Source organism: Saccopteryx bilineata, chromosome 2, assembly GCF_036850765.1.
Source record: "Saccopteryx bilineata isolate mSacBil1 chromosome 2, mSacBil1_pri_phased_curated, whole genome shotgun sequence".
Classification (NCBI taxonomy): domain Eukaryota; kingdom Metazoa; phylum Chordata; class Mammalia; order Chiroptera; family Emballonuridae; genus Saccopteryx; species Saccopteryx bilineata.
Window position 1 is genome coordinate 385,446,581 of NC_089491.1, and position 26,170 is coordinate 385,472,750.

A 26,170-nucleotide genomic window follows, 5' to 3' on the forward strand; every position below is an offset into this window, starting at 1 on the left:
AACCACCTACCACCACAAATCAAATCCTTTCTTTCCTCAGTCTAATAGGCTTCTTTAGACACTGGATTCCCAATTTTGCTCTCTTAGTCAAGCCCCTCAGTGAGATCTTCTGAGCATGGCTTTTTTTTTTTTTTTCATTTTTTCCGAAGCTGGAAATGGGGAGGCAGTCAGACAGACTTCCGCATGCGCCTGACCGGGATCCACCCGGCATGCCCACCAGGGGCTTTGCCCCTCTGGGGTGTCGCTCTGTTGCGACCAGAGCCATTCTAGCACCTGAGGCAGAGGCCATAGAGTCATCCCCAGCGCCCGGGCCATCTTTGCTCCAATGGAGCCTCGCTGCGGGAAGGGAAGAGAGAGAGAGAGAGGAAGGAGGGGTGGAGGGGTGGAGAAGCAAATGGGTGCCTCTCCTGTGTGCCCTGGCCGGGAATCAAACCCGGGACTCCTGCATGCCAGGCCGACGCTCTACTGCTGAGCCAACCAGCCAGGGCCGGCTTTTTTTTTTTTTAAGACTCTATTTATTCCATTTTTAGAGAGGAGAGAGAGAGAGAGAGAGAGGAGGAGGAGCAGGAAGCATCAACTCTCATATGTGCCTTGACCAGGCAAGCCCAGGGTTTCAAACCGGCAACCTCAGCATTCCAGGTTGATGCTTTATCCCATTGCGCCACCACAGGTCAGGCCTGAGCATTGCTTTTAAGGTCTATAATGGCCAAGGAAGTAACAGAAAAGGCAAATAAGGCCCAAAAGAAGTCAGGAAATACCAGCTTTTGGCATATGCTCTTAAAGGCTCCAGCGCCCTAAAGGGCTTCATAGAATTCCATCAAGGCCCTGCTCCAGAGTGGAAAGAAAGGTCATTGAACTGAAGCCTGCCAGGCTTCCGGCCCCACCAGTTTACATGTCTTTGCTGTGGATAGAGGTGCACAAGAAGGTAGGCTGCCCCCTTGCTTCATGGAGGGAGGGTTCAGTCTCTTCTAGCCCTGCTCCAGCTACCTGTTACCTGAGCTTGCCCAGCATGCTGGGAATTGCCACTGAAGGGCCAAGGACATCGTTCACGAGTGTAAAGCCAGTTGCTGCAGCCACCATCACAGCCGCCTGACCCATGCAGGTTCACATTGCATTTGGACAGACGGTAATAAAACAATGGAGCCAAAAACTGGTGGGCCATCATCTTTAATCCTAGCTTGCACCCAGTGGGCAAGTAAAAACACACACTGTGCTCCAGAACCCACTCATTCAGTGCTCACAAAGCTACTGACTTATCCGAGTTTCCTAGAATCAAAGGTTTCTAGCTCACTAGCCTCATTTTCCTTTGTTCCCCATCTCCTTCTCTCTACACCAGCGGTTCTCAACCTGTGGGTCGTGACCTCGGTGGGGGTCACGACCCACAGGTTGAGAACCGCTGCTCTACACAAACTCTGCACAACTGGCTTCTCTTTCAGCACTCCATCATCTTAGCTGCTTCTCCTGGCCTTCTCTCCACGTGGGCTTTCCCTGCTCTCTCCTCGAATGCGAATCCCAGGAACCAAGAGAGAGCAAGCTCCCAGCCTGCCCCACTTTATAGTGCAGAAATCAAAACCTTTAATCCAATATACAAAATAGGGAAGGAAGTCTCTAATACAAAGTCACTTATCTGAGGTATGATGGGATTGCACCACCCCACATCAAAAAGGGTGGGAAAAGCCTGACCAGGCGGTGGCACAGTGGATAGAGCGTCAGACTGGGATGCAGAGGACCCAGGTTCGAGACCCCGAGGTCGCCAGTTTGGGCTCTTCTGGTTTGAGCAAGGCTCACCAGCTTGAGCCCAGGGTCGCTGGCAAGGGGTTACTCTGTTTGCTGAAGGCCCATGGTCAAGGCACATATGAGAGAGCAATCAATGAACAACTAAGGTGTTGCAACGAAAAACTAATGATTGATGCTTCTCGTCTCTCTCTGTCTCTGTAAATAAAAAAAAAGTGGGAAAAGCTTAGTCCTAAAACCAAGCCCCAGGCTACAAGGATCCTGCCTGCCCACAGCCCGCACCCAACATACATTAATATCACCTGGGTGATGGGCTTCCATGTGGGCAGTACCATCTTTAACAAAGTGAGCATAATATATTTTATCTGTCCAACAACGAGCCTAAGATATTTCTTCCAAGTAGCAGATAAACTGATCTCATCTCTTGTAAACACAAGGGCCATCTACTATGCCTTGCCTGAATATTTGAATTTTATTTATCCCTCGAAGATCTTTACTGTGGGTATTGACAGTCTGATTTTGTTGCTTTATTTAATGTATAGTATCTCCTTTATTCCTCTTGTCTCAATGCCCCATGCCTATTATAGGCTGGGACCTGCTGCTAATTCCAGCTAGAAGCAGTGGTCACTAGGACTTAAACTCTAACTGCAAAGTGTAGAAATTTAACCACCTTTCCCTAAGTACTTGCAGGATTTACAGGTTACTCAGCAAATTGTTCAAAGACTGTCCAAGAGGCACTTCCAGCAATACATCACCCAAGGACTGACTTTTACGTTGACAGGTCCACACACCGTGATCCTGACAACTCCCACTGCTGCTAAAGTAGAAAAACGGCATAACACCTATATGTGTCTCCCTACTAATTGGACAAAAACCTGTACCCTAATCTATCTCACCCCAAATATCAACCTAATTCCACCCCATGAACCTCTTCCAGTTCCTAGTACACTGCCCATCAATCTAAGGACCAAACAAGCTATACAGGTAAATCCTCTCCTTGTTGCTTTAAGAATTTCTTATGAAAGTGGGTCTAGGGGCAGGGGGCCTGGCCACTTCCCTGTCTTATTCTTACTCTCTCTCCCTCTGAAGCCCAGTGAATTTGTAAACATGGAATCAGTGGTTTCACACAAACTGGGTGTCTTGACTATATTGCCTTTCATTAGTCCACTCACTCTCCTATTTATTTTTCCAACTTTTAGACCCTTATGTTTGTTCACCAGTTTCTTATCAAACCGCATGCAGACCTTCGCCAATCAGAAAATTGGAAAATCTACCTAACCCTACACCTGAAACCTGCCCTCATGAAACAGAAGAATCTGGAACCATATAAATACACCCCTACTCCAAACAATGGTGGAAAAACCCCTTGCACCAATTATAGGACCAATCCTAATTTTGTGCCTAATTTTAATGCTTGCCCCTTTCTTTATCAAGTTCCTAGAGGCCCGAATGAGAGAAATCTCCAGGATTACCTACAATCAAATGCTTTTACAACTCCTACTCCAACTATGATAAATACATGAATTTACCAGAAATTCCAACTACTCTTTTGATGTTCCGCTTATCTGTCGGACCTCACCCTTACTCACTGGACTATCGCCCCTGAGACAGAGGAATTCCAAGAAGCTGGCAAGCCGCCCCAAGGAGGAGCATTCCGGACATACCAGGACTTTTGATTCAACACCCACTTTACCCTATAAAATGCGTCCCCCAGCTTGTACTGGTGCTCTTCTCCCCGAAGAAGTGCCCGGCAGGGTTCCTTTCTTCCTTTCAATAAAAGCCTGTTACTCTGGTCTTTTCGGACTCCCATGGATTCCAACAATAATGATTGTGTCATATGCACCCCTCCTGTTCCCGCCAACCTGTGTGTGATCAAGGGTATATAACCTGCCTCGGCTATATTTGAAGCTGCACAATTTGGGTCTGTTGCCCTGTGTCAGCCAGATGCGGCCGGCATATTTAATAAATTTCCTCCCTTTTTTTTCTTTTTTTTTTTTTGTATTTTTCCGAAGCTGGAAACGGGGATAGATAGTCAGACAGACTCCCGCATGCGCCCAACCAGGATCCACCAGGGGGCGATGCTCTGCCCCTCCGGGGCATCGCTCTGTCGCTACCAGAGCCACTCTAGCGCCTGGGGCAGAGGCCAAGGAGCCATCCCCAGCGCCCGGACCATCCTTGCTCCAATGGAGCCTCGCTGCGGAAGGGGAAGAGAGAGACAGAGAGGAAGGAGAGGGGGAGGGGTGGAGAAACAGATGGGCGCTTCTCCTGTGTGCCCTGGCTGGGAATCGAACCTGGGACTTCTGCACGCCAGGCCGACGCTCTACCACTGAGCCAACTGGCTAGGGCCAAATTTCCTCCTTTAATAAAACTTCAAAAACTTATTTGGACTACGTGCCTCTACGAACACCCGTGGATTTGTGGATTTAGTTACCTTAGAACAAAACCTTGGCTTAAACTCCTAAATCTTTCTTTAGGTTTGGAACTTCTTTTGTAGACAGAACAGACCATCTTGAAACAACTAAGAAAAGTCTGACCTGTGGTGGCGCAGTGGATAAAGCATTGACCTGGAATGCTGAGGTCGCCGGTTCAAAACCCTGGGCTTGCCTGGTCAAGGCACATATGGGAGTTGATGCTTCCTATTCCTCCCCACCTTCTCTCTCTCTTCTCTAAAAAATGAATAAATAAAAATAATTTAAAACTACTTTAGCCTGACCAGGCGGTGGCGCAATGGATAGAGCGTCGGACTGGGATGCAGAGGACCCAGGTTCAAGACCCCGAGGTCACCAGCTTGAGCGCGGGCTCATCTGGTTTGAGCAAAAGCCCACCAGCTTGAACCCAAGGTCGCTGGCTCCAGCAAGGGGTTAGTTGGTCTGCTGAAGGCCCATGCTCAAGTCACATATGAGAAAGCAATCAATGAACAACTAAGGTGTTGCAACACACAATGGAAAACTAATGATTGATGCTTCTCATCTGTCTCCGTTCCGGTCTGTCTGTCCCTGTCTATCCCTCTCTCTGACTCACTCTCTGACTCACTCTCTGTCTCTGTAAAAAATAAATAAATAAATAAATAAAAATTTTAAAAATAATAATAATAATTTAGGCCCTGACCGGTTGGCTCAGCAGTAGAGCGTCGGCCTGGCGTGCAGGGGACCCAGGTTCGATTCCTGGCCAGGGCACATAGGAGAAGCGCCCATTTGCTTCTCCACCCCCTCCCCTTCCTCTCTGTCTCTCTCTTCCTCTCCCGCAGCCAAGGCTCCATTGGAGCAAAGATGGCCCGGGCACTGGGGATGGCTCCTTGGCCTCTGCCCCAGGCGCTAGAGTGGCTCTGGTCACGGCAGAGCGACGCCCCAGAGGGGCAGAGCATCGCCCCCTGGTGGGCAGAGCATCGCCCCTGGTGGGCGTGCCAGGTGGATCCCGGTTGGCCGCACGTGGGAGTCTGTCTGACTGTCTCTCCCCATTTCCAGCTTCAGAAAAATAAAAAATAAATAAATAATTAATTTAAAAAAATTTAAAACTACTTTAGCTGCTTTTCTCTGTAAATCTTAAAAGCTGGTCACTCAGACTATACAGTATACCTCATTGCTCAAAACAACATGTTGCCTTGGCCAGATAACCCCCTCCTCAGAGAGCATACAGAAACAGATGGAAGCTTCTACCTTCTCTCTCTCTCTCTCTCTCTCTCTCTCTCTCTCTCTCTCTCTCTCTCATCAATAGAACAAAGTTTAAAAAGACCAACCTAGCCTGACCAGGAGGTGGTGCAGTGGATAGAGCATTGGACTGGGAGGCTGAGGTTCGAGACCCGGAGGTCGCCAAGTTGAGCGCGGGGCTATCTGGATTGAGCAAGGCTGACCAGCTTGATCCCAAGGTCACTGGCTTGAGCAAGCGGTCACTCAGTCTGCTGTAACACGTCCACCCCCATCCCCATCGAGGCACAACGAAGAATTGATACTTCTCACCTCTCACCCTTCCAAAAAAAAAAAAAAAGACCAACTTAGCCCTGGCCGGTTGGCTCAACAGTAGAGAGTCTGCCCAGTGTGTGGAAATCCCGAGTTGACACCCAGCCAGGGCACATAGGAGAAGCGCCCATCTGCTTCCCCACCCTTCCCCCTCTCCACCTCTCTTTCCCTCCCACAGCCAAAGATTAGTTGGAACAAAGTTGACCTGGGCAAGGATGATGACTCCAATTGCAGCAGAGAATCACGCCCTGGTAGGTATCCCAGTCAGGTACATGCAAAAGTCAGACTGTCTACCTCCCTAACACTACTACACTGAAAAAATACGCAAAAGTTTCCTAACATTGAAGAGAAAATAAAACAGAACTCCCAAAATCTATTTAGTAAAAATAGCCTCACATTTAACTCAGAAATACAAAAACCACTCAGACTGCATTCTCTCCCTCTTCCTCTCCCAAGAGAAGAGAAGAACGATCATCAATGGCAAGAGGGAATTGCACAAGCAACACCAAGAACCAGCTTCACGCTCAGAAGAGAACACTGCAACTCCTCCTCGTGGTTTTGGGTACTCTACACGATCAGAGAAACTTCTCTAGTAACAAACTATAGAAATGATCCCTGAAAGTATAGTCTTAATCTTAACTCTGCATTCTCCAGTGGGTCTATAGCAGGCACAACCTTTGACTCACGGTGACATATTTTGGTCAATTTAACCTTATAAATATATTTTGTCTCATGTATCATAACAATTCTGTTGAATAGCAAAGCTTAATACATCACTTTCACTTGTAAATCTTCCAGAAATGCTTCAAAGCAGCAACAGGCCTTATTAACATATGTCTTCCTAGCAGCCAATCACACACTGCATGTATCTGACTCTAACCCAGAGCAAAATGCTATTAACCTGCCCACCACAACAGGCACCGCCTCACTATAGGTTAAGGCAGGGGTCCCCAAACTACGGCCCGCGGGCCACATACGGCCCCCTGAGGCCATTTATCCGGCCCCCACCACACTTCTGGAAGGGCACCTCTTTCATTGGTGGTCAGTGAGAGGAGCATAGTTCCCATTGAAATATTGGTCAGTTTGTTGATTTAAATTTACTTGTTCTTTATTTTAAATATTGTATTTGTTCCTGTTTTGTTTTTTTACTTTAAAATAAGATATGTGCAGTGTGTATAGGAATTTGTTCATAGTTTGTTTTTTGTTTGTTTGTTTGTTTGTTTTCTGAAGCTGGAAACGGGGAGAGACAGTCAGACAGACTCTCGCATGCGCTCGACCGGGATCGGGATCCACCCGGCACGCCCACCAGGGGGCGACGCTCTGCCCACCAGGGGGCAATGCTTTGCTCCTCCGGGGCATCGCCCTGCTGAGACCAGAGCCACTCCAGCGCCTGGGGCAGAGGCCAAAGAGCCATCCCCAGAGCCCGGGCCATCTTTGCTCCAATGGAGCCTTGGCTGCGGGAGGGGAAGAGAGAGACAGAGAGGAAGGAGGGGAGGAGGTGGAGAAGCAGATGGGTGCCTCTCCTATGTGCCCTGGCCGGGAACCGAACCTGGGTCCCCCGCACACCAGGCCGACGCTCTACCGCTGAGCCAACCGGCCAGGGCCTGTTCATAGTTTTTTTTTATAGTCCAGCCCTCCAACGGTCTGAGGGACAGTGAACTAGCCCCCTGTGTAAAAAGTTTGGGGACCCCTGGGTTAAGGAATCGCTGCTTCTGCTATTGGTCAGAGTCGACTGCCTCTCACCTGCTATATAAGTCCACCAACTTGCAGAGACCCGGTTTCCTTAGCCTTTAAAGAAAGAGGAGGGGTTACTAGGTAGCTTCAGGAGAGGGGCTGGTCAACAGAAAAGTCATGACCAAGCCAGGATTAGAGGATTGGAACTTTCTGCCCCACCACTGCCTCAAACCCGGTCCCACCTTTGGAAAGGGAGAGGGAAGAAAGACTGAGTTCAATAACCAATGGTCAATGATTTAAATCAATCCTGCCTTGGTAATGAAACCTCTGTAAAACCCCTAAGCCAGCGGTTCTCAATCTGTGGGTCGCGACCCTGGCGGGGGTCGAACGACCAAAACACAGGGGTCGCCTAAAGCCATCGGAAAATACATATTTATTATACAATACATTTTTAAGGTTTTAAGCAATAAGGTTCAGAGGGCTTCCAGATTGGTGAATGCAGGAAGTGCTGAGTGGGTGGTGTGAAAGAATAGGGCATGGAAACTTGTATCCTTTCTAATAAACCAGTAATAGTAAGTAACATGTTTTCTTGAGTTATGTGAGTCATTCGAGCAGTTTATTTATGTATTTATTTATACTTTTTATCGAATCTATCTAGTAAATTATTGAACCGGGATAAGGTTAAGAGCAAATTAGAGATGACAGAAGAAGAGTCACCAAGTTGACCATAGATCAAGAAAAGTTATCCAATCGAAGGACACAAAAGAAAAAGAAAATCAATAGAGCCTAGACCTGTGGTGGCGCAGTGGACAAAGCATCGACCTGGAATGCTGAGGTTGCCGGTTCAAAACCCTGGGCTTGCCCAGTCAAGTCAAGGTACATATAGGAGTTGATGCTTCCTGCTCCTACCCCTTCTTTCTCTCTCACACTTTTTTTCTCTCTCTCTATTTTTTTTATTTATTCATTTTTAGAGAGGAGAGGGAGAGAGAGAGACAGAGGGAGAGAAAGGAGAGACAGAGAGAGAGAAGGGGGAGGAGCTGGAAGCATCAACTCCCATATGTGCCTTGACCAGGTAAGCCCAGGGTTTCGAACCGGCGACCTCAGCATTTCCAGGTCGATGCTTTATCCACTGCGCCATCACAGGTCAGGCCTCTCTCTCCCTCTCTCGCGCTCTCTCTCTCTCTCTCTCAAATAAACAAATAGCAAGGCTTTAAAAAAATTTTTTTACATAAAGAAAATCAACAGAGCTTTGGGAACTGTGGGACAATACCAAAAAGTCTGATATAAATTATAAGTGGATTTCCAGAAGGCAAGTGAAGAATGGAACAGAAAAAGTATCTGAAAAAATAATAGCAGAATGATTCCCAAATTTGGCAAAAGATTTTAATCTCCATATTCAAGGTCAGCAACCCGCAGCTGTTGGGGACTGCAAGCTGACAGCATCCTTATGGTTTCGATTTTTGGGGGACAGAGGTGTGGGGGACTGGCAGTAAGCCAACAGTCTGCCCAACCCCCCACCTCACTTGCTTGGCTAAGTCTTTCCCCACACCTCCAAGTTAGCTGTGATGTTGGATTGTTTTTACCTATCCTTTCCCCCATGTCCTTCAGAGAGGCTGGAGGCAGTTTTCCTTTTATCCTTTGTTTTGTGAAGATAAGATATTATTTATGGTGGGGGTTTTCTGCACTTGGGAGAATTATTGGGTTGCCTTGGAAATGTGACCTTGTTTTATATGTATATATAAATATATATATCTTTTATAAAGTTTTTCTTTATTTACCTTTTATTGTGTTTATTTATTTATTTATTTTTTACAGAGTCAGAGAGAGGGATAGACAGGGATGGAGAGAGATGAGAAAGAAGCATCAATCATCAGTTTTTCGTTGCGACACCTTAGTTGTTCACCTTAGCTGTTCATTGATTGTTTTCTCATATGTGCCTTGACCGTGGGCCTTCAGCAGACCCAGTAACCCCTTGCTCAAGCCAGCGTTCTTGGGTCCACGCTGGTGAGCTTTTGCTCAAACCAGATGAGCCTGCACTCAAACTGGAGACCTCAGGGTCTCGAATCTGGGTCTTTCCGCATCCCAGTCCAACGCTCTATCCACTGCATCACCGCCTGGTCAGGCTGTGACCTTGTTTTAAAGATCTTTGATTTGCTAATGGTTTTACTCTGCCCTATAAATACAGCAGGTTTGGGGGTGGAGACTTGCTCTCTTGCAAGCTAAAGGTGTTGCAGAGGCCTCCAGATCCCATCCTTTTTCTCTTTGAGCTTATTTCTTCATTCTGCATCATTCTCAATTAGGACCTGGATTTACTAGCCGTGCTGGTTCATGGCACCCAGGAAGGATAAATATAAAGAATATCAGCCCCCCCCAAAAAAAAAGTATACATGATTCTTCAAAGCAAAAATTATAAAATTATAAGGTTCATAACTCATACAAATATAATACTGATGGAATCTTTTTTTTCTTTTTTTTTCTGAAGCTGGAAACGGGGAGAGACAGTCAGATAGACTCCTGCATGCGCCCGACCGGGATCCATCCGGCAGGCCCACCAGGGCAACGCTCTGCCCACCAGGGGGCGATGCTCTGCCCCTCCAGGGCGTCACTTTGCCACGACCAGAGCCACTCTAGCGCCTGGGGCAGAGGCCAAGGAGCCATCCCCAGCGCCCGGGCCATCTTTGCTCCAATGGAGCCTTGGCTGCGGGAGGGGAAGAGAGAGACAGAGAGGAAGAAGAGGGGGAGGGGTGGAGAAGCAGATGGGTGCTTCTCCTGTGTGCCCTGGCCGGGAATCGAACCCGGTACTTCCGCACGCCAGGCCGACGCTCTACCGCTGAGCCAACCGGCCAGGGCCTGATGGAATCTTTATGATAAAGGATGGGGAAGGGGAGAAATGAGCCTATATGGTTAAAGTTTATATTATGTGAAGTGGTACAATATTAAGTAGCTTGTGAAAATTAAAGATTTAAGCCAAAAAAAGGTTTTTTTTTAAAAAGAAACAAAAACCAAACCCAAACAAAAAAATTAAAGATGTATACTCGAATCACTAGAGCAATCACTAAAAAATAATGCAGAAAAATATAGCTAAAAAGTCAACACATAAGTTAAAACGGAATTCTAAAAAAATATTCAAGTAAAAAGAAGACAGAAAAGAAGAAACAGCCTGATCTGAGGTGGCACAGTGGATTAAATGTCAACCTGGAAATGCTGAGGTTGCCGGTTCGAAACCCTGGGCATGCCTGGTCAAGGCACATATGGGAGTTGATGCTTCCAGCTCCTCCCCCCTTCTCTCTCTCTGTCTCTCTCTCTCCTCTCTAAAAAAATGAATAAAGAAAAAAAGGAAAAATTAAAAAAATAAAAAATATATATTAATGAACTAAACATCCCAATTAAAAGGCAGAGTGTGTCAGAATGAATTTTAATGACTATAGAAATGATCTCTGAAAGTATAGTCTTCAGAATGGATTTTAAAACATAACCCTCACCTGACCAGGCGGTAGCACAGTTGAGGAGAGCATCTGCCTGGGACTCAGAGGACCCAGGTTCAAAATCCCGAGGTTGCTGGCTTGAGTGCGGGCTCACCAGATTGAGTGTTGTGTCGCTGGCTTGAGCATGGGATCATAGACATGACCTCATGGCCGCTGCCTGAGCCCAAAGCTCGTGGCTTGAGCAAGGGGTCAGTGACTCACTACATTCTCCCCCCCACCCACCCCATCAAGGCACATACCAGAAGCAATCAATGAACAACTAAAGTGCCAGAAAGAAGAATTGATGCTTCTCATCTCTTCCTTCCTGTCTGTCCCTCTCTCTGTCTCTATCTCTCGCTAAAAACAAACAAAACAAAACAAAAAACAAGCTTCAATTATATTCTCTCAAGAAGACATTTTAACTATAAAGATATAGATATTTCACACAACAGTAAGCACAAGGAGGCTAAGGTGGCTATATTAATATCAGATAAAGTAAACTTCAAGACAATATTACCAGAGATAAAGGGGGACATCACATAATGATAATAGGGCCAATTCATCAGGAAGACATAACAATCTAATGCGTGTATGCACCTAATATCAAAATCCTTCCAACAGCCCATGAGGCCAGGTGCAGCCACAGCCTGCCCTGCCTGTTTCCCCCAACCCACACCATTCCCTCCTACCCCGTTCCTTTCTCCTCCAACTGGTCACCCTCTCCATCCTCAAGGCCTTTGGATCCCTTTCATTGGCCCTTACCTCTGACTTTTACCTCTGACCTCCAACTCTAACCCCAACTCCCTTTCTTTATTAACATCCTGGCCTACATATCATTTCCTCTAAGAAGTTTCCCTCAATTACCCTCAAGACAAGGAGGCTGAGATGTACCAGGTGTGCTCCTTTCTTCTCCTGCCCTTCTCAGTACATCAGATACTCAGTCGTGTCTGTTTCTTCTGCCGTCCTACACTCCTAGAGGGCCAGATCATACGTCTTTTCTTGGCTGCTCTAACCCCAAGGTTCAGTTAACATATGTGTAATTAGAAAGTAAATACGGTCTGGCCTGACCAATGGTGGCGCAGTGGATAGAGCATCATTAACCTGGGATGCTGAGGTCCCAGATTTGACACCTCGAGAGAGCTGTTGAAAGTTGCCCCCAGAAGACCCATTTGGGGGAGTAGATTTAAAGGAAGAAAGGGAACCAGGCAGACTCAAAGGCAGGAGGCCAGGGTGGGAAAAGAAACAAACCATAAGGTTCTTAGCACAAAGCAAATCAAAACAGTCTCCAGTGATTTAAGACTTAAGACCTCCATTAAACAGTATGACTGAACCGGCAGAGAACATCTCACCTCATTAATTTAATTTCTGACTTCTCTAAGAACTCAAAGTTTTAGGATATACTTATTTTTCCTTCCAATACTATTCAGAAATGTGGACCAAAGTTGCATCTGCCATTTCAACAGTGCTTTACCTTTAAAAAAAATTTTTTTTTTTTGTATTTTTCTGAAGTTGGAACCAGGGAGGCAGTCAGACAGACTCCCGCATGCGCCCAACCAGGATCCACCAGGCATGCCCACCAGGGGGCGATGCTCTGCCCATCTGGGGCGTTGCTCTGTTGCAACCAGAGCCATTCTAGTGCCTGAGGCAGAGGCCACAGAGCCATCCCCAGCTCCCGGGCCAACTTTGCTCCAATGGAGCCTTGGCTGCGGGAGGGGAAGAGAGAGACAGAGAGGGAGAGGGGAGGGGTGGAGAAGCAGATGGGCGCTTCTCCTGTTTGCCCTGGCCGGGAATCTAACCCGGGACTCCTGCACGCCAGGCCGACACTACCACTGAGCCAACTGGCCAGGGCCAAAAAAAATTTTTTTTATTTACTCATTTTAAAGAAGAGAGAGAGAGAGAGAAAGGGGGGAGGAGCAGGAAGCATCAACTCCCTTACAAGCCTTAACCAGATAAGTGTAGGGTTTCAAACTGGCGACCGCAGCGTTCCAGATCGACGCTTTATCCACTGCACCACCACAGGCCTTTTTCTTTCTTTTTTTAGTGCCTACCTTTCTTAAGAATCTTCTTCACTTTCACGTAATTCCCCTGTTTGACATACTCATGAAGCTGAGCTTCCAAGGTGTCATTTCTTAAGGAACCAATCTGAACAGGACAGGGTATTGGAAGATGAACAGCTCGAGACATCCTGTTTCAAAAGAAAGCAACATGCTTATTCTAAGTGAATCAGAAATGTAAGCAAGCAACTTAGATTCTTTCATTTATAATAAACAGGGTTAGGGAAGCAATTACTGAAATCTTACGTGATTAATGTTTATTCTCAATGTTACTGCTGAAATTGAAGAACTGAATATATTCATTACTAATTCCCAGGACCAAGATAGTGATGACTATTACAAAGTAAAATTGGAAATAAGCATGTTTGTTGTATCACTCAGATAACTAGGAGAATATTAACTCTGAAAGGTTAGTGCACAACTGCAGTCATTATGTAAGAATGTAGACAGTATAATGTAGTGGGTTGGGTTCAATCTCTGAAGTTGTCACACCCTCCTAACTCTATGACCTTGGAAATTTATTTAACCTTAATAGACCCCAATTTCTTCCACTGTAAATGGGGATAATAATAATCAGAGGGTTGCTGAGACGTTTAAATAAGCCAATATGTGTAAAAAGCTTAGAGTGTGCGTGGCACCAAGTGAGCCCTCTGTGTTGTTAACTGTTACTGTACATGATACAAACCATGCTGAGGAATTTTAACTTTCTACACGTGGCATTCACACCTGACCACAATACCTGTACAGTCACGTTTGCACGACACCTACATGTGTCTCAAATGTGACAGGTGCAAGTGTAAGACACCTGAAAGTGGAATGCTGCATCACAATGCTCAGTTTAGCAGGGCAGAAAAGTGGCACCATGTTGATGCTCCACAGACAGTGGGTAAGAGAAAAACGTCCCTTCCACATGAATCGGCAAAAACGCACATCAGGGCATAACTCTGTGCTGCACGGAGGGACGAAGAGGGTGTAATGTGAGATGTAGTAAAAGGAAAAGCCATGAAGGCTGACACACTTGGCAGGTCTTCACTAGCCAGGAGGCTTTTAGGTTACTGAGAAGTAACACTTTCTTAATTTATCCACTGACAAGAATGTGGGAAACTTGAATGTGTGAATAACTTGAGTGTTTTAACTTTATGCATTTTCTTTTGTATATGTTAATATCCACACCAGTGACTAAAAGCAGCATCCTAGTAATACAATATCACAACGTTCTTTTCTTTTTATTTTTTTAATGTTTATTTATCAATTTTAGTAAGAGGGGAAGGGTGAGAGAGACACACACAGACAGGAACCCTAATCTGTTCCTGTATGTACTTGGACTGGGCACGGAACCAGCAATCTCTGTGCTTCCGGACAATGCTCTAACCCAGTGGTCCTTAACCTTTTTTGGGCCCCGGACCGGTTTAATGTCAGAAAATATTTTCATGGACCAGCCTTTAGGGTGGGAAGGATAAATGCACAAAATAAAAGTATGCAACTGGCGTAAAAACTGGTATTTTTAAATATAATTGTCGAACTTACGAGAAAGTGTCAAGAGTGAGTCTTAGACGGATGGAACAGAGGGAATCTGGTCATTTTTTAAAAATAAAACATCGTTCAGACTTAAATATAAATAAAACAAAAATAATGTAAGTTCTTTATTCTTTCTCTGTGGACCGGTACCGGTCCGCGGCCCAGGGGTTGGGGACCACTGCTCTAACCAACCAAACAATCCCTCAGGGCAAACATGCTTAAGCAAACAGAAGTAACTATGAAAAAAATGTTTAAAGATGAACTGAAGCTTTTACAGAAAGCAGTCATGTCCCATCCCCACTTTTGCCTCCTTTCTATTTGCAGATACAAAAAGAGTTGTGTGCGTGTATATATATATATATGGAGAGAGATGAAAAGCATCAACTCATAGTTGTGGCACCTTAATTGTCTGTTGATCACCTTCTCTTTTTTTTTTTTTTTTTATAATTTTATTTATTCATTTTTAGAGAGGAGAGAGAGAGAGAGAGAAGGGGGGAGGAGCTGGAAGCATCAACTCCCATATGTGCCTTGACCAGGCAAGCCCAGGGTTTCGAACCGGCGACCTCAGCATTTCCAGGTCGACGCTTTATCCACTGCGCCACCACAGGTCAGGCTGATCACCTTCTCTTAAGTGTCTTTACTGAAGACTCCACCCAGCTACTTGAGTATTCCTTACTCAAGCTAGCCACTGTAGAATTGCGTTAAAGGTCAAGAAGCTTAGTTTAGTGATATATTTTCACACTCACCAGTCTGTAATCAACAGCGTTTAACAGAAATAGCACACAATAAAAAACCCTCACCAATGAAACAGCATAATATATACATAAAACTAAATCAAATCTAGCCTGACGACGCGGTGACGCAATGGATAGAACGTCAAACTAGGACACAAAGGACCCAAAACCCAGGTTCGCAAAACCAAGATAGCTAGCTTGAGAGCAGGCCCGCGATGTGGCGCTATAAAACAAAAAACTAATCATTGGTACTTACCCTCCCTCCCTCTATTAAAAAAAAAAAAAAAAAACTACACTTCTTATTTTTAAACCGATTTACCAGGGGAGAGCGCGAACGCAGTCCCCCACTACCACAAATTATGCAGTCGAGTTTCCCACATTTGGGGAAATCGCAGGGGTCAACACACTCGGAGTGCAATGAGTAAGCCTCGCCCTGGGAAAACCACCTTCATGATCATGGTATCTCCCCTGCCAGGTAAGTATGAGTTGGAGGGACTACCTGATACATCACCATCATCCTCAACATACTTTTAAATCATGGTGAATTACATCGCGAGTTCCTTAGGCCTTTGGTTAGGAACTGCAATATATTTATGTAACAGAGACTAAGGTGCATTCTTTTGGATGCCCAGAGGAAATTCTGCTCCGTGAACAATACTCGGACCAGCAGTCACCGCGCTTCTCATCTACATATCCCCGCCTCTTGCCACTTACGTCACTCATACTTGAAGCGGATTCGACCTAGCTAATTCCTGCGACATACAGAAAGCAATCGGGAGGTGTGGCTGGGGATAGTTTTCCATTCTTCGCCTTTCAGGGCACGAGTCTGGATTCCGCACTGCAGGACAGGACAAGGCAGGGCAGTCTGGGAGGCGGAGGCCTGCGGCCCGCAGAGAAGAAGGCAGCACAGTGGTTATGTCGTGTCTGAGTCGCGGCTCCATTATGGGCCTTGGTCATACCCTCAGTCTCTCTCAGTTTCCATTTCCCCAAGTTGTAAAGTGGAAGTAACATGCCTGCCTACCTAACAAGGTTTCTGTGAAGACTGAATAAGAGAATGCGTGTGACATGCAGCCTCAAGCCTTCTACCACCCCACCCCACCCCGGCCATTCGGCTCCTGCAGAGGTGCCTGGTGTACATAGGAAGCAGAGGTGCCCTGCTTCACGGTTATTCGTCTGCAGTTCTCCGCATAAAGCAAGCAGCATTTTGGCTTGGATTTGGTAACAAGACGCTTGCTCCTCCCCTCTTTTAGACAATGAAAATAAATGACACTTGTTTTCTTTTCTCCTCTTTTGGATAGGCATCTGGGCAAAACAACTCTGCAACAACTGTAATATCAAAGGCTTTGGTGGTGTATGTAGAGCAGGGGTCCCCAAACTTTTTACACAGGGGACAGTTCACTCACTGTCCCTCAGACCGTTGGACGGCCCAACTATAAAAAAAAAACTATGGCCTGACCTGTGGTGGCGCAGTGGATAAAGCGTCGACCTGGAAATGCTGAGGTCGCCGGTTGGAAACTCTGGGCTTGTCTGGTCAAGGCACATATGGGAGTTGATGCTTCCAGCTCCTCCCCCCGTCTCTCTCTCTCCTCTCTCTCTCTCCCTCTCTCTCTCTCCTCTCTACAATGAAGAAATAAAAAAATTAAAATCTTTAAAAAACAAACAAACTATGAACAAATCTCTATGCACACTTTACATATCTTATTTTAAAGTAAAAAAAGAAAAAACCGAAATGAGAACAAATACAATATTTAAAATAAAGAACAAGTAAATTTAAATCAACAAACTGACCAGTATTTCAATGGGAACTATGGACCTGCTTTTTTTTTTTTTTTTTTTTTTTAATTTATTCATTTTGGAGAGAGAGACGGGGAGGGGGGGGGGGAGAGGACCTGGAAGCATCAACTCCCATATGTGCCTTGACCAGGCAAGCCCAGGGTTTCGAACCGGCAACCTCAGCATTTCCAGGTCGACGCTTTATCCACTGCGCCACCACAGGTCAGGCCATGGGCCTGCTTTTGGCTAATGAGATGGTCGATGTGCTCCTCTCACTGACCACCAATGAAAGAGGTGCCCCTTCCGGAAGTGTGGCCGGGGATAAATGGTCTCAGGGGGCCGTGGGGGCAGTAGTTTGGGGATCCCTGATGTAGAGGCTAAACTACCTCTGACTGTTAGGGTCTCTGGCTGGGCCTAAGAATAAAATTAGCAGATGCCTGACCAGGCGGTGGCACAGTGGATAGAGCGTCGGACTGGGATGCAGAGGACCCAGATTCGAGACCCCGAGGTCGCCAGCTTGAGCACGGGCTCATCTGGCTTGAGCAGAAAGCTCACCAGCTTGGACCCAAGGTTGCTGGCTCCAGCAAGGGGTTACTTGGTCTGCTGAAGGCCCACGGTCAAGGCACATATGAGAAAGCAATCAATGAACAACTAAAAAAAAAAAAAAAGTGTCACAACGAAAAACTGATGATTGATGCTTCTCATCTCTCTCCTTTCCTGTCTGTCTCTATCTATCCCTATCTCTGACTCTCTCTCTCTCTCTCTGTCCCTGTAAAAAAAAAAAAAAAGGAAAATAAAATTGGCAGATAAAGTTTAACACCATAAAAGCATTCACACTTATTTAACGTAAGTTTACCTGACACAGGCTCCTTCATAAGAAAATGAAGACCCAAAGATGTGGCAAAACTTAAATGCTTTTATATTAGGTTGAACAAAGAGAGGCACTTATGAAAAAGTAACATAAATGGGGAATCTAATGGTAGATCAGAATTATTATTTTTAAATTTTTATTTATTTATTTTTTACAGGGACAGAGAGAGGGACAGATAGGGACAGACAGACAGGAACGGAGAGATGAGAAGCATCAATCATCAGTTTCATTGCGACACCTTCATTGTTCATTGATTGCTTTTCCACATGTGCCCTGACCGTGGGCCTTCAGCAGACTGAGTAACCCCTTGCTCAAGCTGGCAACCTCAGGGTCTCGAACCTGGGTCCTCTGCGTCCCAGTCCGACGCTCTATCCACTGCGCCACCGCCTGGTCAGGCAGAATTATTTTAACAAGATCTGTTTGTACAGAATTCTCTGGCATTGTTCGACTCCCTTCCTCTGGGAATGTTCTTTTCCCCTTGTATAGAGAAATTTATCTTTTACACCTGAGCTTTATCTCCTGCCTTCAGGAAGAAAAGAGAAGGTCTGAATGCTTTTCATACATCTGCTGTTCTTCAAATGCTTTTAGCTCAAAATAATCCTTATGCCAAAGTGGTATATTTTGGAGTAGCATATTCTATAATCCTTGAGAATGTTTCCCTCTTAGCCACAAGATTTTTTTTAAAAAGCTTTGCTTTTATTTTTTGGAGGGTATTTTTAAAATTTTTTATTGATTGATCTTATAGAGAAAGGAAGGCACAAAGAAAGAGAGACAGGAGCATCGTCTATCTGTTCCTGTATGTGTCCTGACCAGGGATCCAACCAGCAACCTCTGCGCTTTCTTTTTTTTTTAACAGAGACAGATAGATAGGGACACATAGACAGGAATGGAGAGAGATGAGAAACGTCAATCATCAGTTTTTCGTTGTGACACCTTAGTTGTTCATTGACTGCTTTCTCATATGTGCCTTGACCGCGGGCCTTCAGCAGACCCAGTAACCCCTTGCTCGAGCCAGCGACCTTGGGTCCAAGCTGGTGAACTTTTGCTCAACCCAGATGAGCCCGCGCTCAAGCTAGTGACCTCGGGGTCTCAAACCTGGGTCCTGGGCATCTCAGTTTGATGCTCTATCCACTGCGCCACCGCCTGGTCAGGCCCCAATTCTTTATACATATATATTTTAATAGGATTATACTTCATAACTACTTTATACTGTTTTATACTTTTTTTTTTTTTTTTTGGTATTTTTCCGAAGCTGGAAACGGGGAGGCAGTCAGACAGACTCCCACATGCGCCCAACCGGGATCCACCCGGCATGCCCACCAGGGGGCGATGCTCTGCCCCTCTGGGGCGTCGCTCTGCTGCGACCAGAGCCATTCTAGCACCTGAGGCAGAGGCCACAGAGCCATCCTCAGCGCCCAGATCCGGGCCAACTTTGCTCCAATGGAGCCTTGGCTGCGGGAGGGGAAGAGAGACAGAGACGGAGAGGGGGAGGGGTGGAGAAGCAGATGGGCGCCTCTCCTGTGTGCCCTGGCCGGGAATCGAACCTGGAACTCCTGCACGCCAGGCCGATGCTCTGCCGCTGAGCCAACCGGCCAGGGCCCTGTTTTATAATTCATATGGCCAATATTCTGCTTTGTTTACTGCCATCCTATCTATATATCTATCTATCTATGCAATGAACAGACTTGTAGATATATCTTTGTGAATAATTAATTTCTTAGGATAATTTCTAATTGTTTTCTGTTATTTTAATGTACTGCTCACAAAAATTAGGGGATATTTAAAAATAAATATGAAGCTATAAAACATCCCCTAATTTTTGTGAGCAGTGTATTTTAGGCACCTTAAGAAGTGCTTATTTGGGGGAGTAGAGGTAACATATAAATATTTTTAAACTCTTTAGAAACTACTTTTCCCTGATTCAGTTAATTTTTCAAAGTCTAGTTCTCTTTTCAATTTCAGGGTTCATATTTAAGTATGAAAAGAGCTTCAGCCTGACCAGGCAGTTGCACAGTAGATAGAGTGTCAGACTGGGATGCAGAGGACCCAGGTTCGAGACCCTGAGCTCGCCAGCTTGAGCACGGGTTCATCGGGTTTGAGCAAGGTTGCTGGCTTGAGCAAGGGATCAATCGGTCTGCTGTAGCCCCCGGGTCAAGGCACATATGAGAAATCAATCAATGAACAACTAAGGTATCACAACGAAAAACTGATGATTGATGTTTCTCATTTCTCTCCCTTCCTGTCTGTCTGTCCCTCTCTGACTCTATCTATGCCACAAAAAACAAACAACAAACAAACAAACAAACAAAAACGAACTTCAAGTTAAGAATAAAAGGGTACTAGATAGAGCGTCAGCCTGGGACACTGAGGTCTCTGGTTCAAAACCCTGGGCTTGCCTTTTCAAGGCACATGTAACAGTAAGCAATGAGCAACTACAATGAAACAACCATGGGCTATACTTCTCACTCCCCCCTCATCTGTAAACTCAAATAAAATCTTAAAAAAAAAAAAAAGAGGCCCTGGCTGGTTGGCTCAGTGGTAGAGTGTCAGCCTGGCGTGCAAGAGGTCCCGGGTTTGATTCCCGGCCAGGGCACATAGGAGAAGCGCCCATCTGCTTCTCCACCCCTCCCCCTCTCCTTCCTCTCTGTCTCTCTCTTCCCCTCCCGCAGCCGAGGCTCCATTGGAGCAAAGATGGCCCGGGCGCTGGGGATGGCTCCTTGGCCACTGCCCCAGGCGCTAGAGTGGCTCTGGTTGCAACAGAGCGACACCCGGAGGGGCAGAGCATCGCCCCCTGGTGGGCGTGCCAGGTGGATCCCGGTTGGGCACATGCAGGAGTCTGTCTGACTGTCTCTCCCCGTTTCCAGCTTCAGAAAAATACAAAAAAAAAAAAAAGAGGAAAGCCTCAATTGTATAATGTTGCATGCAAAAACAGCATACGAAACTAAATATATACTATGATTAAAGTTATTTCTAAAAAGGCAAAGTTTAAGAAACTTAAAGGAAATATATCAGAATGCAAACTAACATAATTATGTTAGTGTCAGTACAGAACTATGGACTAAAGCAGGGGTCCCCAAACTACGGCCCGCGGGCCACATGCGGCCCCCTGAGGCCATTTATCTGGCCCCCGCTGCACTTCCGGAAGGGGCACCTCTTTCATTGGTGGTCAATGAAAGGAGCACATTGACCATCTCATTAGCCAAAAGCAGGCCCATAGTTCCCACTGAAATACTGGTCAGTTTCTTGATTTAAATTTACTTGTTTTTTATTTTAAATATTGTATTTGTTCGCGTTTTGTTTTTTTACTTTAAAATAAGATATGTGCAGTGTGCATAGGGATTTGTTCATAGTTTTTTTATAGTCCGGCCCTCCAACGGTCTGAGGGACAGTGAACTGGCCCCCTGTGTAAAAAGTTTGGGGACCCCTGGACTAAAGCTTTTCCCCTCTAAATACTGTGCAACATGAGTATATTACTTACAGTAAAATAAAAAATTTAACCCTACTTATATACATCTAGTGCTACAAAAAAGTTCCTTTTTTAAAAAAATTATTGATTTCAGAGAGAGAGGAAGGGAGAGAGAGACAGCAACATCAATCTGTTCCTGTATATGTGCCCTAACCGAGAACCTCTGCGCATTAAGACGATGCTCTAACCAACTGCACTATCCAACCAGGGCTGTTCATATTTTTTTGACTTAGAAATTTCTTTTAATTTACTTAAAGGAAACAATTCTAGAGAAAGACAATGTCCTTATCTATGTACAAGGGTATCTCCTTCACAGATTTACTTACAATGATAAGAAACCAAAATCACCCCAAAACCCTAGATGTCAAAGCCAGAGAAGTGGAGCCTTTAGCAAACATAACAGTAATATATTAACAATTCACAAAAAATGAAAAAAATTCATTATATAAGGTTAACAGGAAAAAGGGATACGAAATGGTATGTATACGACGTATACGACGACTGAAATGTTATAAAAATGTGTATCCTAAAGGAAAATTAGAATTAGAAAATGCACTAAAATAATGTTACTGGTTGTAAGGCCTCTTCTCAGGTAACAGATGCCCTGCCAATTTCATGTTATGTGCCAACAAGCCTAAACATGCTCTTTCGGTGTGTACTTCAGTCTCAGAAAAGCAGTTTAACAAGGATCTGCTTCTCTCCCTCACACACCCCATTTTAGAAAGTTAAGTCAAAACACTTTACGTCTGCAGCTACTTCACAAACCACAAACATGCGGTACTTAAAACTAACTTTTTAACCGGATAAAACCAGGGGAGAGCGCGAACGCAGTCCCCCACTACCACAAATTATGCAGTCGAGTTTCCCACATTTGGGGAAATCGCAGGGGTCAGCACACTCGGAGTGCAATGAGTGAGCCTCACCCTGGGAAAACCACCTTCGTGATCATGGTATCTCCCCTGCCAGGTAAGTATGAGTTGTAGATTATCCCCGGCATTACCTGCTGCTGGGCACACCTCTGTAAGATTAGGGTGACTCATGAAATGACTCTAATTGGTCCTGATCTACATATAGCTACCCAAAACTCAGAATTTCGTACAAAAACTCAGATGTCTTAGTATTGAGAACAGAAAATATAATGCATATCTTCCCAGGGAGCACAGTTCCAACGGCCCTAAAGCTGTAATATACATACTCCGCCTCCCCGCGTTACGTCAGCGCAGCCTGGCAAATCCGAGCCCGCAGTGCGCATCCTCGCGACCGCTTGAGAAGATCCGTTCTTCCTCCCCGTGTCCCCGATTTAAGTGACTTCTGTCAGGCTGTTTACCTGATAGAAACCCAAGATCTGGACTGCAGTTCAGTGTTCACACTGCATGACTCTAGATTAGCTTCTACCCTCTGGGTCAGTTCCGGCAGTTGGTACAGAATGGGGAGGAGATACCCAGTCGGACGTCCCACGCAGCTCAGGCTTTGTCTCCTGCCCAAGTTTTGTGATGGATTTTTTTTCTTCTGACTTTTTTTTTTTTTTACTTTTGTTTGTTTTTTTAAAGGTCCCACATTTATTACTGAACCAACCTACTAGTGCAGAAAAATATTAACAAAGAAAAAACCATTCTTCCAATCATTTCCCGGTAGAACACACCACAACTGTGATCTTTTCAGTGAAATGGTAAGATGCAAGCAACCGGGATACAGCATAAATATGTGAGCCATTTAATGTGCGATTTCTTATAGACCCAGCTTGGTTTTTCTCCATTGTCTTCTCTTGGAATTTTCATCCAAATCTACTAGAGAAAGGGCCAATTGTGTTTTTGTTTCTTGGCCAGGAACCCTTTGATTCTGAAAGTCTTGTGAGAAGTCAGGGGGAAGAAGAGTCAACCACATGCACCATAATGGCGAAGAAAGAGTCTGTGAGGTTTGTGTTTTTTTTGGGGGGGGGGTTTGTTTGCTAGATAAGTAATGTATCTGAAAAACCTGTTTTGCTGTTATTCTGTTTTCCTAGCATTTTATGTGTTTGGAACCAGTTAAGTCTGTTGGCTCCAGTCTACTTATCACAGGAGAGGGGGGAGTCTGACCTCAGTTCATTTGATTCTTCAGCCTCTCGATTCTTCTATCCCTCGATGCCATTTTAGCCACTGGCCCCTCAAACGCCTCATCTTCCTCCCTTTCCACAGAAGCACAGCACACTGCCTCAGTCTATCTGCTTGGAGATCCAACAGTCAGTCATCTTCTCCTTGACTCCTGTTTTCCCAGTGCTACCGGAAGAAGCTGTGACCCTTCTGCTCAAATTCATGCACTTGCACCCACATCTTTAAAAGTGGCTCAGGGGCCACTTTTTTTTATTTATTCATTTTAGAGAGGAGAGGGAGAGACAGACAGAGAGAGAGAGAGAGGAGAGACAGAGAGAAGGGGGGAGGAGCTGGAAGCATCAACTCCCATATGTGCCTTGACCAGGCAAGCCCAGGGTTTCACATCTTCATTTTATACATATCTTTTACATTTCCTCCCTGCTACTGGGTGGTTTTTTTAATAGATTTTTATTTATTGATTGATTTTAGAGAGAGGAGAGAGAAAGAGAAAGGGAGTTAGGGGGAAGCAGGGAGCATCAACTTGTGGTAGTTGCTTCTCATTTGTGCCCTGACCGGGCAAGACTGGGGCTTGGAACCAGTAACCTCAGGAATCCAGATCGATGCTTTATCTACTGCGCCATCACAGGTCAGGCCACACTACTGTTTTATTTATTTTTTTTTTCAATTTTATTTATTCATTTTAGAAAGAGGAGACAGAGAGAAAGGGGGAGGAGCAGAAAGCATCAACTCCCATATGTACCTTGACCAGGCAAGCCTGGGGTTTTGAACCAGTGACCTTAGCATTCCAGGTCGATGCTTTACCTATTGTGCCATCACAGGTCAGGCCACACTACTGTTTTAAACCCGTACTTAGACCAGTGGTTCTCAGTCACTCTGCCACCACTTACTACCAAGGGGCACTTTTGCAATTTTATGGGGATGGTTTTTTTGTTTCCTGTTAGTCATACCAAGCATTTACATATGAAAAGACTTTATCATAACATATTTTTTATTTCTCTGTTATATGGCAGGACATTATTATACAGAGGCAGATTTAACGGTGGGTGCACCGGGTGTGCACCCTGGGCCTCGACTTTTGAAGGGCCCTATAAAACCTCAATTTTACATTTTTTTTCCAGTGACACCAACTTTGGTTTCATATGTGCATTTTTAACATTAACAGTACATGATTTTTGTATTTATTTAAAAATATGGTTGCCTGACCAGGCAGTGACACAGTGGATAGAGCGTCGGACTGGGATGCAGAGGACCCAGGTTTGAAACCTTGAGGTCACTGGCTTAAGTGTGGGCTTATCTGATTTGAGCAAGGCTCACCAGCATGAGTAAGGGGTAACTGGGTCTGCTATAGCCCCCCAGTCAATGCACATATGAGAAAGCAATCAATGAACAACTAAAGTGCCACAATGAAGAATTGATGCTTCCCATCTCTCTCCCTTCCAGTCTAGCTCTCCCTATCTGTTCCTCTTTCTGTCTCTGTCACACACACACAAAGATATATGGTTAACATGTATTTTTATTTTCCCTGTCTTTTTTTAAGGGGCCCAATATTTTCTTCTGTGCCCAGGACCTCAACCGACCTTAATCCACCTCTGACATTATATCATTATATCACTTATGGAGGAAGTTACAGTGTGTCCATAAAGTCATAGTGCACTTTTTTTCTTTTTTTTTTTTTGTATTTTTCTGAAGCTGGAAACGGGGAGAGACAGACAGACTCCCGCATGCGCCCGACCGGGATCCACCCAGCACGCCCACCAGGGGCAATGCTCTGCCCACCAGGGGGCGATGTTCTGCCCCTCCGGGGCGTCGCTCTGCCACGAACAGAGCCACTCTAGCGCCTGGGGCAGAGGCCAAGGAGCCATCCCCAGCACCCGGGCCATCTTTCCTCCAATGGAGCCTTGGCTACCGGAGGGGAAGAGAGAGACAGAGAGGAAGGAGGGGAGGGGGGTGGAGAAGCAAATGGGCGCTTCTCCTATGTGCCCTGGCCAGGAATTGAACCCGGGTCCCCCGCACACTAGGCCGACGCTCTACTGCTGAGCCAACCGGCCAGGGCCCATAGTGCACTTTTGACCAGTCACAGGAAAGCAACAAAAGACAATAGAGCCTGACCTGTGGTGGCGTAGCAGGTAAAGCGTCAACCTGGAAATGCTGAGGTTGCCGGTTCAAAGCCCTGGGCTTGCCTGGTCAAGGCACATATGGGAGTTGATGCTTCCAGCTCCTCCCCCCTTCTCTCTCTCTGTCTCTCTCTCCTCTCTAAAAATGAATAAATAAAAAAAATTAAAAAAAAAAAAGACAATAGAAATGTGAAATCTGCACCAAATGAAAGGAAAACTCTCCCAGTTTCATACCTATTCAGTGCAGTTCGATGTGGGCTCACGCACAGATTTTTTTTTTTTAATGTTTTTAATTTATTCATTTTAGAGAGGAGAAAGAAAGAGACGGGGGGGGGGAGGAGCTAGAAGCATCAACTCCCATATATGCCTTGACTACGCAAGCCCAGGGTTTCGAACCGGCGACCTCAGTATTTCCAGGTCGACGCTTTATCCACTGCGCCACCAACAGGTCAGGCTCATGCACAGATTTTTTAGGGCTCCTTAGGTAGCTATCCCGTATAGCCTCTACAGACTCGTCACTGACTGATGGTCTACCAGAACGGGGTTTCTCCACCAAACTGCCGGTTTCCTTCAACTGCTTATCCCACCGAGTATTGTTATTCCTATGTGGTGGCGCTCTGTTATAAACGCACCGATATTCACGTTGCACTTTGGTCATGGATTCGAATTTAGCGAGCCACAGAACACACTGAACTTTCCTCTGTACCGTCCACATCTCGACT

The 26,170-nt window shown here is 45.6% G+C and overlaps 1 protein-coding gene and 3 non-coding genes across 4 annotated transcripts in view; all 4 read right to left on the bottom strand.

Annotated features, from left to right (window-relative positions):
• Positions 1-22,626, bottom strand: part of TEX14 (testis expressed 14, intercellular bridge forming factor) — a 99,001-nt gene extending 76,375 nt beyond the window's left edge. Inside the window, exons 1-2 of the mRNA XM_066264063.1 lie at positions 22,572-22,626; positions 12,877-13,013 (exon numbers count right to left, since the gene is read on the bottom strand). Coding sequence (XP_066120160.1) covers positions 12,877-13,012 — 136 coding nt within the window. The 5' untranslated portion in view covers position 13,013; positions 22,572-22,626. The remainder of the gene's footprint in view (positions 1-12,876; positions 13,014-22,571) is intronic.
• On the bottom strand, positions 6,108-6,321 carry LOC136327747 (small nucleolar RNA U3). The gene has a single exon (XR_010729869.1). It is a non-coding gene; the product is annotated as a small nucleolar RNA U3 (small nucleolar RNA).
• Positions 15,454-15,617, bottom strand: LOC136327628 (U1 spliceosomal RNA). The gene has a single exon (XR_010729808.1). It is a non-coding gene; the product is annotated as a U1 spliceosomal RNA (small nuclear RNA).
• On the bottom strand, positions 22,055-22,218 carry LOC136327627 (U1 spliceosomal RNA). Its single transcript, XR_010729807.1, has one exon. It is a non-coding gene; the product is annotated as a U1 spliceosomal RNA (small nuclear RNA).
• Positions 22,627-26,170: the final 3,544 nt, after the last annotated feature.